The sequence below is a fragment of the Conger conger genome, chromosome 3, assembly GCF_963514075.1.
Source record: "Conger conger chromosome 3, fConCon1.1, whole genome shotgun sequence".
In the NCBI taxonomy this organism is placed as follows: domain Eukaryota; kingdom Metazoa; phylum Chordata; class Actinopteri; order Anguilliformes; family Congridae; genus Conger; species Conger conger.
This window is the reverse complement of record NC_083762.1, coordinates 56,264,973-56,279,070: the sequence shown is the minus strand read 5'-3', so window position 1 is coordinate 56,279,070 and position 14,098 is coordinate 56,264,973. Positions and strand designations below refer to the sequence as shown.

Sequence of the window (14,098 nt, the reverse complement as noted above, 5' to 3'; positions counted from 1 at the left end):
ATTTATAGGCAAGACATCGTTCGAGTTGTGAATTAAATTGTTTTAGGGATCAAGTTTTATACGCTAGCTCTTATCTGCAATATGTTCACAATAGTTTTAAATTAGTTAATAATAATAATAATAATAATAATAATAATCATAATAATAATAATAATAATAATAATAATAATAATAATAATAATATTATTATTAGCATGTCACGATAATAATAATTCTGATTGCGATTGTTTTTATTATTATCATCATTATTATTATGTGCCTTTATACGTCAGGGGATTATATATATATATATATATATATATATATATATATATATATATATATATATATATATATACATATATATATATAGTTTAAACTGTATGGATAGCGATGAGATCAAAAGGGTAAAGCCATCCAATCATCCAGTCAGTTATGAATGAATGGTGTCAAAGGCCTGTACATCATTTATGTAGGCATACTCAATGTATATTCAATTGATCATCCAGAGATGATTTCCATGCCTCTGATATCTACATATTGTATCGATTTTGTTGAAATGATGGCTGTTGTAATTAGCAATTTTATTTCCCGGGATTTGTTTCCTGGTCCTGTATTGGACAAATTTATATTTTCATTGGACAATCTATTTCTATTTTCATTTTCAGTGAACTTGCCGCATTTTGGGGGGCGATTTTTGCATTTTTTAGCAGCGTTTGCATTTGCACTGTGCATATGAAATCATTGTATTTGGGTCCGAGTTCCTGAAAGCTTCCTCCTCCTCCAAGTTTTACGACGAAACATCGCTGGACGGACCGTGAGGTTGGTTCGGACCGGCGTTTCCTTGGCACACGTACCATTCATTCAGATTGGCAACCTGAGGCGAGAGACTTGCAGAATGGCACCTGTGAGGCTCGGAGATTGGGGAGAGAGGGTCTTCTCTGTGAGCCGTCGACGAGTGGTATGTCTCACAAGTGTTCACACAAGGAGGTGGGGAGAATCTGCAGTGAGCTTTCATGTGTTTCCTCAAGGAGCTGGGGTGGGTATACGACTTGTCACAGCCTCTTACTTTGCAGTAGTAAGGTTTGTCACTGGTGTGGACGTGAGAGTGCTTCTTCCTGTCACTACTGTTTGCGAATTTCCTGTCGCACCCTTCAAATTCACATTTGAATGGCTTCTCTCCTAAAAAAAAAAAAAAAGGGGGGGGGGTGCACGGTTATTACAAATTCAATCTCCACTCGTGAAAAATTATAGATAGACAGGCAGATTTCATATATTCAGAGGAATTATAATGCAGTCCTGCGTATGTTTCAAATGTAAAAATAAAAAATACAAATACAAATAATTTAAAAAACCATTATACATTTCAATCGTCTTGTCTGAATTAAATGAATGGTAGCCTGATAATCACTGTCATATTTTTCAATAGGTATTTCAAAATATGAGGGAGCTTATTTCCATCATTTGGTACAAAATGTTTTGTCTGCCATACTTTTCAGTAAATTTCTACCATACAATTTACATCCAGCCCCGCCCCCTCGCGTAAATGGTAGCCAGTGCTGTCGCGGTATCGTTTCGTGTGTGCCTCACGTCATATTTGTCACTGATTCTAATTCTCCGTTACAGCAGACATACTCATGAAAAACTCATCAAAAAAGTATTTTGACACACAAGTTCTAAGAGCACGCTGAGCTAAGTTCATAAATTATTTTTTTACGGCTGCTCCCGTTTATTACAAAATAATCATCCTTTATAGCATTCTGCTTTAGTAATAATGCTATGCGTTTTTCACACATGTGTTGCCTACGCATGTTGAAAATAGCCTATACTGTCGGCAAATAAACTAAGCACCTTTGGTGCTTCAGATAGCCTATCGGTGGATGTTTCATTAAATGTAATTACATGTCAAAAATGTACACGCGCGCGCACACACACACACAAACACACGTTTACGCACACACATACTTGGGATGGAAAACTTTTAGTATTGGCCTTTCGGCTTGACATTTTTTTAATCTACAAATTAAACAATACCGAGATAGTTGTCCTGAGAAAAATAAACTACGCTAAACTAAGTAATTTGATGTTTATATTTACCATACCGACGCCTGTACATATTACAGGGAGACGATGGAACATTAATAAAACAATGGTATTATTAAAGCTTGTATCCAAGCATCTTCATGAAAGTGAAACTTATCAACTTCCTTGTGTTCTGTTGCTCGATCTGCTAGCACTCTTTAACTAACCTGTGTGTGTCCTCTTGTGGATCTTCAGGTTTTCCGAGCGAGCGAATACTTTTCCGCAACCAGAGAAAGGACAAGGAAACGGTTTCTCTCCCGTATGAACTCGTATGTGATTAATCAGTTTGTACTTTGCCTTAAAAGCTTTGCCATCTCGCGGACATTCCTCCCAAAAACAAATATGACTGCTTAGCTCCGGTCCCCCAACGTGCGCTAGGGTAACGTGGTTAACCAGTTCATGCATGGTGTTGTAAGTTTTGCTGCAGGGCTTCTTTGAAGTTTGTTCATGATCAATCCATTTGCAGATTAACTCTTGCTTGATGGGCTGTCTCATGTACCTCAAAAACGCCCCTGCGGCTGTATGAGGAGTTGAAGCGACATTCCCATTTTGGTTCGAGGAGCTGAAGCCGTAAAGAGAACGTCCGTAGTGTTCGGGCCTGGGACCGAAATGCTCTGGCCTGCCATAAATGTCCCCCGGAAAACTCAGGCGCAGCTGCCCGTTCAGAGTACTATGCGAGTGGGAACCTTGGGCTGTTTGATCTTGAAGTCCCGGAAAAAGTGAATGGGTACCACCGTCCGCGTGCCCGTAAGCACCTGTTGGAGAAAGAAACGTGCCATGCCGACGAGGAGAGGAGGCGGAACTACACCGATCGCCAAGCGCGTGCAAAGCAGAGGTTGATCTCTGAAGATCTCTCGTGAGAACGTAGTCTCTGCTGGTGGTGTAGCCTAGGTGGGGGTGAGCCGCGGGGAAAGGAAATGTTGTCTGAGAAGTGGTAAAAGATACCACAGTATTGGCTTCGGGGTGGCTTAGGGTGTGCTGAGACGGACTAAGTTTTGAAGCATTTGTCTGTGCCATGTGCTCGGGTCCAAATGGACTGAGTGCCACTCCGGGGTCGCTGCCCGTGTCCCCCGGGTGGAGACGGGCATGATTGTAGTGAGGTTGGTGAACCCCTATCCCCGGGAGGCCTGTCATATTCTGATGAGGAATGGGCTGAGCTGCTGCAAAATCTGCTAATCTTAGCGTCGGATGCCTCTTGTTCAAAGGGGTCTCCATACACGCAAAGTCAAGCCCATCCGCACTCAATATTTTTTCCCTTCACATGTAAAAATATTCTCTATATATAGCCGTATTTAACTTTTGTCCTGCTTCTAACATTGCTTTCTCCCTTTCTCAGTCTGTCCTCAAACGATCGACAGAACATACAACAGTTGGAAGACACAGTGGGGAACACGATTTAGAAATGGCTCTGCGAGTATTGGACGGAGTTCGATGAATGGCAGGGAAAGGAAGGAGACGATTGGCTGTCTTTCAACGCACAGTCACAGCGGGGATCCGCCTCCTCACTCCCTTTATCACTAGTGTCCCCAAAAGTTATAATCGTTAAGTAACCAACAAATGTGTTCATACGTTTATGTGCCACCCACCCGTATGTATGTATGAAAATAATTTTACCGACATACCAGTTTGCTTTATTATAATTTTAGATTCTCTTCCGATTCTAGACACTTTTAAACATTTTTTTTAAATGTGTGTGTGTGTGTGTGAGAGAGAGAGAGAGAGAGATAGAGAGAGAGAGAAAGAGAGAGAGAAGGCAGTCTTTCTTTGAAAATCTATTTCAAACAGTTACAATGGGTAAACCATTATACATTTGCTTTATTTACCCTATTAAGCCTAGGCAGAGTAATTATCCACCATATCGGCAGATGTGTTGCGTAGGTGTTCTTTCTGTGCCTTTTTAAATACAGATACAATTCAGTTACAATTGCTTCTATAATGGAATTATTTTATTTTATTTTTTAAATGTCATGAAAATAAAAGTATTCTGAATTGCGGGCAATTCGTTGATCTATCATGTTTTTTGAAGTCACCTGAAACTGCGGCCACTTTAAATCAAGCCATGTTTTAATTTGCAGTGGTCCCCTACATTTCACTGTCAAACTTAAGCACTTGTTTGTACGCATTATTCAATTTAACAACTCAGGCATTAAATCAATACCTTCTGAGGGCATCTACCGGGTTATGGGTATTTATTCGTATTCTTGTAATATGCTTACTGTAGACACATGGTCGACTGGATTGAAGTATATCATTAAATGTAGCCATTAATCAGAGTTGAATTAATTGTTATTAATTTGATTAATCTTTCAACATAGGCCTATATGTTTTGAGGACAGAAATAGGCTACACTTTCATTCTAAATAGGCAGTGGCACCTATATTCAATTAATTCACTTCCACCATTTTACTAATGGATGGGAAAGGATTCTGTAAATATGTATACTGATGTGCTTTATGATACCAGGGCAACCATCAGGATCCGTGATGCATTTATGTCACCGTGGTAATGTGTTAATTTAAAGGTACCTGCGCTCACAAGCCCAGTAGACTATTTGAGAGGTTTCCAAGAATACCACATCGCATATTCGCAATTAAATAAACATTAAAAATAAAGAAATGTTATAAATAATGAAAGTTAACCTTAAACAACTTAAAATATGCGCCACAAACATAAACCAATAGTATGAATAAGTGATTTAATGAATGAATGAATGAATGAATGAATGAAATTGCATAGTTAAGCATACACTTCTTTGTCCGTGCGATTTGAGTTATAAAATTACTAAAAAAGCACTACGTTCGACTGAAAGTTCCTAATGATAATGCACTCAAATGTAATAAGCCGAATTATCTAGGCTATCTTGTGAGTTTTGTGCAAGTGTTAATGTTTTGTTTTCAATTATTTACGCGATGATGTGCAGTCCCTATTTAAATAAACAACACTGTTGACATAAATGGGGGGAAATTATTGTATTAATTATTTCATTAAATCTCCTTGCATTTAGCACCTAAGACCCATTTAAAATCCTATGAAATATAGTGCATTTGAAATGGATTCAGGACTCATACAAACAATATATAAGAAAACATTCAAATGCAGGGCTTGCATGTAAGTACATAACATCAATCGGAATGAACTTGGTCAAGTGATAGCGTTTGGTTGGAAAATGTGTTCAATTTTTTGTAGTGCTTAAGCAGTGTTATTGAAGGAGTTTCAGTGCCTATCTCTTATCAGGTACCTGGATAGGGTAAAAATCTTTCTTATAGCTATTATTGTGAGAGTTTCCATTTAGTTGAATTAGAGCAGAACAGAAGATGCAATATTTGACTAATGCAGACAAGTCAGCCAGCACCTGTGGCAGCTACATGCTGAAGCTATGATCACCATATTTCATAAATGAAGGGGGATACTTTGAATCTTGGGCAGTTCCTCCACACTGTGCTCTTGCCATAACTCTGATATAATCAGTCATGGTTTCATCTGTTCACAATACCTTTTTCCAGAACTCTGCAGGCTCTTTTAGGTACTTCTTAACCAACTGTAACCTAGCCAACATTTTTTGTACCAAACTAGGTCTGGTGGTTTGCATCTTACAGTGTAACCTCTGTAGCTCTGCATGTGAAATCCTCTGTGGACAGTGGTCACTGTCATATCCAGGCCTGCCGCCTGAAGAGTGTTTCTGGTCTGTCGGACAGATGTTTGGGTGCTTTTCTTCATTATGGCCAGAATTATTTGTGGTCATCAACTGTGGAGGTACAGTCCCTTTCTCATTATTGAGCTCACCTGTGCTTTCTGTCCTCTTAGTGAAGTTCCAAAAAGTTGTCTTTTAGGGCTTTATTGGACAGTACAGTGTAGAGAGACTGGAAGAATGGGATAGAGAGAGAGGGAAAGACATGCGACAAAGGGTGTGTGGCCAGATTCGAACCACGGACGTCATGGCTCACAATGAACATGCGGAGAGTGCTCAACATTAGTGTTTCTCAACTTCAGTACTCGAGACCCACTTGCCAGAATGTTTTTTTGGAACCAGGAAGTCGCATAACTGATTTAATGGCTGAACCAATCAAACCACAAAAAATGCCCTTGTTCCTGGAAGAGAGTGCTATGGTCTGGTGAGACCAACATTGAACGTTTTGGCCGTACACATGTGTGGCAAAATGGAATTCACACAAGGAGAAGTACCTCGTATCTACTGTCAAAAATGGCGGTGGTTCATTGGTGTTTTGGAGATGATTTGCTGCCAGTGGTCCAGGAGCACTTTCTAAGATCAATGGCACAATCAATTCAACAAAGTACCAAGAAATCTTGCCAGAAAATCTGGTTGCCCCTGCTTGGTCGTAGGTAGGATGTCCAGCAGGACAACGACTCTAAGCATACATAAAAATCCACACAGTAAAAACAAGGTTGAGTAAAAAACAACCATATTCTGCAATGGCCATCTCAAATTAAAGTTTAAGTCTCTGTTGTAAATGCACATGTTAATGTACACAAATGTATTGTAAAATTAGGTGGCTAATGATTAAAGTCATGTTGCACACTTGTGCCAACCAGCCCCAACATGGGTTGGTTGGCACACGTTATGGGGTTGGTTGGCACAATGTTAAAATGCTATAGTTACAAAGAATGTAGCAATCAATATAAATTATTTTCAACATTTAATTCAAATACGAACCTGAAAGCACAAATACTGAATGTGAGAAAATAAATATAATACATATTTATGATATAAAATATAAAATAAATATAATATAATAGATATAATATATAGAGTTGAATCAGTAGAATCAGTTCCTATAGACCTACTCTTCTCCCTTTCTCTTGCTTCTTGTGTGTGGGTGTATGTGTGTGTGTGTGCGCGCGCGCGCATTTGTGTGTGAGAGTTTGTGTGTGTGTAAACCTGTGAGCATGTGGATCAGGCCTATGGACTGTGTGTGCCTGTGTCTGTGTGACTGATGGGGCAGTAACCACAATATTGTGTTCAGAGCCTCACTCATACACACAGGCACATGGGTTTTGTACAGAATTATATGTAATCATGCTTAAAATATGTGCCAACCAACCAACCAACCCCACTCACATTGGGACGCACCCATCTCTACTAACTGAGAACTAAAGCATTTCTAATATCTCTATCTAAAACTGTTTTATGATTTAGTGACTTTTAATACGACAAAACTGAAATGTTTACATCACAAAAAAAGAGTGCAGTTTAAAAAAAAACGAACAGTTTGATATTACATTTCTGTGTCTATGACCTTGAAAGGACCAGAAAATAGCTGTGTGCCAACCAACCCGTGTTGCCAATCAACCCCGTTCTCCCGACAAACCGAAGGGATGGAAATCCCGAATATGCAGTAAAGAACAGCAGGCGAGATTGCGCCACGCCCACCCCCCCCCCCCCCCCCCCCCCCCCCCGCCCCCGCCCCCCTACTCCTTGAGATGGGACTGGGGTTTGTGGTTTTCCACATAAATAAAGCACATCTTAAAGGGGTCGGGGGACGTGGCTTTGAACTTGGATCGGCCCAACGATTCCTGCAGAGAGGGTAGAAATGTAGTCGAAGAAGAATAGTACATAATTGGAATGCAGGGCTTGGGGTCTGGAGAGACAGAATTCAAAAGTTTTGTGCAGTTGCCTCTTCATTATTTTTTACTGCTCGGAGGGACTGAAGGCTACAGAGTGGAGTGAAGGTTTGGTCTGATGGGACAGGACATTGTTAGAATACATTTAAAGTGTAAGTAAACTGCAATAACACATTCTTCGGTTTTTCATTGAGCTTCTTGTGTCTGTGTGTGGCGTAGCTCTTGAAATTGCTTGTGACTTGTGGGCTTTGAAGGAAAAGCAGCACCGGTACCTACTTCAGAAAAATTCTCATGAACGTGTAGCAACCAGACCAATGCTTTGCACGCCTTCGAATAACTTAAAACACATATCACTAATAACTTTTATACGTTGACGTGTGAGACTCCATAATTAATATATTGATAAGGTAATACTTAAGGAATAAGTTGTCCTGCTATCCAAACGCCTAATGTGTCTCATTATGTAACATTATTTATCCTATTATCGCAACAGTATTGCAATATTACTCATCTTAATATTGCAATGCAGGCACTTTAAACTTTCTGAATGTTGCAGCGTGCGTGCGCGCCTCCTTTGGCTTGTGTGCGCCAGTGAGAGCAGAAGCGCGTGCGAATATGTAACTATTGCAATGGCTAAAGAACAATGGTCTCCGCATGAATGTAATAATCTATAATAATGTAGAGAAATTTGCGAAAATAGACGCCATACGAGTAACTGAAAAAAAAAAAATACCTGAAAATGTTCGCCATTTTAAACTTCTATTTGTATTAGGATGCCCAAAATAATTCAGTGTGTGTACATAATGGCCTAGAAGTACGCCTACCACGTTCTTTTTTGTTACACTAATTAATGTCAATATGTATGTCCCTGAGAAACACGAAACACTTCCATAAAAATGTAATATCATTAACGGTATTGTTTAACCTTAACCTTTGCTTCATCTTCTAATTCATTAGGACATTTTATATTGGGCTTTCTGTGGAATCCAATGGATATATCAATATAAGGACACGTAGGCCTAACCGCGTAAATAAGTTTAGTTCTGCATAGCCTATATTGTATCATTTAAGTATTTTTATTTCAATTCAAATTATATGTGAATCGAGTCATTCTACACTGTGGCTACTTATAGTATGCTAAATAACCAAACATATAGGCAATGTGAATGTATGAATCTATTTAATTGAACTATATATATATTAATTATACGCAAAATGGCATAAAATCAGAGTACATAAACAAAAGTACCCTATGTTGTTTATCTCCTTCCAGACTAGCCCTTTTGGGAAAAGGAAAGGAAAATAGGCGGTAATTAATGGGGGGGGGGGGGGGGGGGGGGGGGGCGAAGTGATTGGTGGTTTACCTGGGATTGATGAGGTGCAGTGACCAATGAGACTGGCGCGTGAATGACCGGTCTTCAGTTAAAGGGGCGTAAGATCCGAAATTGTCATTCCAGTGAGGAACAGACCCTCTGAGGTACACAGACAAACGAGAGTGCCCTATTGCGAACAACAGTCTGCGATTCATCAAGAACCTGTGGGAAGAAAATCTAGTCAGTGGGCATTCATATCGCTGTTTTGTGAAAAGGAAGCAGCATAACTTATCCGATTTTGCTCCGGAAACCACAGGAATGATTCCATATCGCTTAATGGGGATTTAAAGTTAACCGAGTAAGTGGTTGCTACGGCAAGTAATTCTGTTTTACAGTCTAAAGATCATCGCTTCAAACTTATCCCAATGTGGGATTTTGTTCATTCGGAATGCTTGACTTCCGTAACTATACATTTAACCTTTTTACTTACGCTTAAAGGTGACTTGGTGTTGTGCATATAGTTGGTTTGAACGTAATCGTAATTCTTTGAGCAACACAATGTTACTGGACGCTGGTCATCAGTTCTCTGGTTTGGGTGTTGGTACGTTTGCCAGGCATCATTCATCAAGCGAAATACAAGACAGAGACTTGAGTCTAACCCAGAATACCTTTGTCGACTTTAAACTGAACCACGACCTCTCTCCTGGACAGAGCTCTGCTTTTACCTCTCAAGCAGCTGGTTATCCCGCTGCGGCTTTGGGTGCGCATGCAGCTCATGTCACGCAGTACGCGAGTTCGCATTTCAACTCCACCAGGGACTTTCTCTTTCGCAGCCGTGGCTTCGGCGACTCCTCTCCAACCAGCAGTCAACATTCCATATTCGGCCCCACAGCGGGCTCTCTGCATCACTCCCACACAGACGGCCAAGGCCACTTATTGTTCCCAGGAATCCACGACCAGCATGGATCCCACGGCTCTCCAAATGTTTTAAATGGACAAATGCGACTGGGACTACCGGGTGAAGTTTTCGGGCGATCGGACCAATATCACCAGGTATCCAGCCCCAGGACCGACCCCTACTCTGCAGCCCAACTTCATAATCAGTATAGCTCCATGAACATGGGAATGAACATGGCAGCCCATCATCACCCTGGTGCCTTCTTCCGCTACATGCGACAGCAGTGTATTAAGCAGGAGTTGATTTGCAAGTGGATAGACCAGGAACAGCTAAGCAACCCGAAGAAAAGTTGTAATAAAACTTTCAGTACCATGCACGAGCTGGTCACCCACGTCTCCGTGGAGCACGTAGGGGGACCAGAGCAAAGCAACCACATCTGCTTCTGGGAAGAGTGCCCACGAGAGAGCAAACCCTTTAAAGCGAAATATAAACTGGTTAATCACATTCGAGTACATACGGGAGAAAAACCCTTTCCCTGCCCGTTTCCTGGATGTGGGAAGGTTTTCGCACGATCGGAAAACCTGAAGATCCACAAGCGAACACATACAGGTAATTACGAAGTTTTTTAATGCCATTTTTTCTCGCAGTACGCTACGCTGGATTGTATGGCGGTAGCTGTTACAGTGTTGTCTGCAACTATCTGATTTCATTTAATCCTCGAACAAGTAGGCTACGCCGGGCTTTCTCATATAGCCTATTTAGGATAAAACGATGTAGAGTAGACAGCCAATAATAACTGTCAAACAGCTGTACAGTTGTATTTTTCACTTAATTGGAAAATAGTGGAGTGCTTTGTAGTCAAAAAGTTGGCTGAATAAAACGAGGAGTAAATGCCCTAAGGACACGGAATGTATTAAACTGATTACAGCCGAAATCCTGCAGTGTGTAAAACGTGCAATATTTGTAATACATGCTGTGTATTATTATGTAACACGTTTACAGAGGATATGTGGTCCATAAACGCTTAAAAAGGTCAAAGACTATTTCAGGTCACCGTGCGTTATTGTAGCTATATATTCCATGCTTGAGTTGCTGAATGATAATGGTTATTGTGTGATATTAATTTATTTGTACTCGTATATGCAACGCGCTTATATTTAATTATTTATCCATTTATCCATACATACAGGCATACATATTCACACACACAATATTGTTTTTACTAAGTCAGCCTAACGTATTCTATTGGTAGTCGGTGTTAGACAAACGGATTCAACCATTTGCGTTACGAGTATAGGATTTTGCATGTGTGACATTCTTAAAAATTTAGCTGTAATGGTTTTCCAAAATGATATGTATTGCTGGGTTAAGTTCATTTTAATTCCTTTTTGCAACATTTACATCATTTACTTTCACATAAAATTTGAGGTGTGAGACACGTTAATCAGGAAATGGCATGATTGGTCCGGAAGACCTCTTTCTTGGTAATTCGTTCTTTGAAACCACACCTCTTAAATTTACGGAAAAGTTCATAGGCTACTTGCGGACACTTCGTCACCAAAACCGATTGGAGCAGACCCGCAACATTATTTTACGCCATGCCATGCTTAAGGGGGGATCGTTGTGTTTTTTTTTTTTTACTTTTTAATTTATGCGTTTTTGCATATTAGTGTTATTTGTGTTGTAATCAGTGTCCTGTCCACAAATGCTTTATTTATATATATAAATAAACGGTCTTTGTTAGACTAAATTGTTTCCTTTCCATTGATTTTTCGACAGGAGAGAAACCATTCCTTTGTGAGTTCGGGGGCTGCGACAGGCGCTTTGCGAATAGCAGTGACCGAAAGAAGCACATGCACGTTCACACTTCTGACAAACCATATCTGTGCAAAATGTGCGACAAGTCATATACTCACCCCAGTTCCCTGAGGAAGCACATGAAAGTAAGTATGACACTGCACGATGGATAAATAGTGTAGTAGACTATTGTGTGTGTGTGTGTGTGTGTGAGAGAGAGAAAGAGAGAGAGAGAGAGAGAGAGAGAGAGAGAGAGAGAGAGAGAGAGAAAGAGAGAAAGAGAGAGAGAGAGAGAGAGAGAGAGAGAGAGAGAGAGAGAGAGAGAGAGAGAGTGAGAGTGAGAGTGAGAGTGAGAGTGAGAGTGAGAGTGAGAGAGCAATTATGAATTGACGAATGAACTGTGTACTGTACTTCAGTTTTGTCTCGTGTTCGTTTCAGGTTCACGAATCCTCACCTCCCGGGTCTGAGTCATCGCCCGCAGGCAGCTCTGGCTATGAATCCGCGACGCCCCCAGGCCTGGTGTCTCCGTCTACTGAAACCCAAAGTAACAACAACTTGTCGCCCGTGTCGGCGGTTCACACGAACAACGGACAAAGCAGCTTATCCTCCAATTTTAGTGAGTGGTACGTTTAGGACCGAATCATCGGAGTCCAGACGAAAATCGCCGAACAGAAGAAGATAAAATAAAGGATACAATTTCATTGAAGACTTGCCCGAAGGCATCCACCTATACAGTCGTAACATGTTGCGATACATAGCCTTTACTACATCAGGATATTACATTGCGCATACAACAACCAGCTGAACACACATGTATTTAAAATGTGTAAATAATAAATAATGACTTGCCCTCTATCTCACGGTTGCATTTTATGTATTTGATGTGTAAGTGTTACTTAAGTGATAGATGTTTCTGAAACTGAACTTTTATATGCACATGCTGTGATACTTCTGTATTATACTGTTAAATAATGTGATCCCAATAGGGCAACTTGATTGTAAAACAACTAGCCTATTAACAGGAAACTGTGCCAAAGTTAACACAACACAAACAGACAGAATAATTACTAGTGAATGTCATTTTCGTTTGCTACGTTTCATTTGTGACGTTCTGTGCTTTGCGAGCTTCAGTTGTGAAATATGTAGGGACTAAATGTGGAGAAAATAAACGCTTGCCGTTGATTTTGGGTTATTACTGAATCTCTCCTTTTGTAAATATTAACAGTCATATTTATCTACGTGTAATTAAATTAAAGTATTTACTTGCCACAGATACAACAATATTTATAAAGAATGTTTCTTTACAGTAAATGTACAATTATGACCCAAACATGAACATGTGTTGAATGTGTTTTTGTCCAAAATTAAGAGGCTTCATGTCATCATTGTATTGAGTTGCAAGAACTGCTGAATATAGAAATATAATAAAAAGTGTTGCAAAGTTCATCTCCCTGTGTGAGCGTAGACTATTTTAAACGTGTGTGTGTGTGTGTGTGTGTGTGCGTGAAATAAGAATTGAATGCTTGTGATTTAATGTTACAATTTTAGTGAATTATTTTAAACCATTCCCAAAGTTGTTCCTTGCAGATCAACTATCGAATCTGCAGTTAGTTATTTTGCTCATGAAAGAGCCCACACATTAAAACAAATATTTATGTATTTACTTATCTATCTATCGATCTATCTATCTATCAGAAATGAAGAGAACAAAGGAAACGGCGATAACACACTGTGAGTGCACTGCAGACTGAAATAGAAAAAAACGTTTGTTAGATAGCCTAAATGATATCCATGCTATGAGTTATTTTTTTATTGTGGAAGCACTAATATATCAGAAGAAAAACCAGAGGTAACTGTCCAGTGGCTTTTTGAAATTTTGGCTTTTGGAAATCTTGCTTTTTGATGAAAAACATCGTAATGGCCACCATTGTATGCTTTACATTAATGTTTGTTCCCGGTCTAGGAAAGCTAATAGACCGCTCACGGGGATGCAAACATGTCCTTTATTTATTGTAACCGAATCTAAGACCGTAGCGAATTTTCAGCTTCAAAATTGAAACTTTAAATACTGTGTGTTTTGTTGATCCGTAGAGCTCGCCATACCCCTCCGTCATCCACATAGTAAATAGAGCTTTAGACCATGAACTTGAACTCGACGCGTTTCTGAAAGGCAGGGAAGCAGCCATGAAAATATATCTTATGTGCAAGTGAAGGAAGGGAAATTATCCATTCAGTCACATTTGTGATAAACTCATCACTCTTAGAACATTTTATTTATTTATTTATTTATTTATTTATTTATTTATTTATTTATTTATTTATTTATTTATTTATTTATTTATTTATTTGTTTATTTGTTTATTTGTTTATTTATTTATTTTCACATTTTATTTTCAATACATTAACTGAATTCTAGTCTTCTGGGAAAGTAACTCACGTTTTCCACTCA

General features: G+C 39.5%; 2 protein-coding genes across 2 annotated transcripts; one reads left to right on the top strand and one right to left on the bottom strand.

The window, feature by feature from the left end:
• Nucleotides 1-624: 624 nt before the first annotated feature.
• LOC133124947 (zinc finger protein ZIC 5-like) lies at nt 625-3,276 on the bottom strand. Its single transcript, XM_061236552.1, has 2 exons — nt 2,229-3,276; nt 625-1,161 (listed from the first exon to the last, which is right to left on the bottom strand). Exons 1-2 carry the CDS (start codon nt 3,274-3,276, stop codon nt 770-772), a joined length of 1,440 nt encoding a protein of 479 aa, XP_061092536.1. The 3' UTR covers nt 625-769.
• Nucleotides 3,277-9,107: 5,831 nt separating this feature from the next.
• LOC133124482 (zinc finger protein ZIC 2-like) lies at nt 9,108-13,095 on the top strand. Its single transcript, XM_061235725.1, has 3 exons — nt 9,108-10,461; nt 11,632-11,795; nt 12,088-13,095. Exons 1-3 carry the CDS (start codon nt 9,513-9,515, stop codon nt 12,280-12,282), a joined length of 1,308 nt encoding a protein of 435 aa, XP_061091709.1. The 5' UTR covers nt 9,108-9,512; the 3' UTR covers nt 12,283-13,095.
• Nucleotides 13,096-14,098: the final 1,003 nt, after the last annotated feature.

Bases quoted from the DNA above. Each gene is read 5' to 3' on its own strand.
- LOC133124947 (XM_061236552.1), bottom strand. From the start codon at position 3,276: ATGGAGACCCCTTTGAACAAGAGGCATCCGACGCTAAGATTAGCAGAT. The intron at 1,162-2,228 runs GTTAGTTAAAGA...TTTTTTTTTTAG, and splicing joins CCACAAGAGGACACACACAG to GAGAGAAGCCATTCAAATGT.
- LOC133124482 (XM_061235725.1), top strand. From the start codon at position 9,513: ATGTTACTGGACGCTGGTCATCAGTTCTCTGGTTTGGGTGTTGGTACG. The intron at 10,462-11,631 runs GTAATTACGAAG...ATTTTTCGACAG, and splicing joins CCACAAGCGAACACATACAG to GAGAGAAACCATTCCTTTGT. The intron at 11,796-12,087 runs GTAAGTATGACA...TGTTCGTTTCAG, and splicing joins CCCTGAGGAAGCACATGAAA to GTTCACGAATCCTCACCTCC.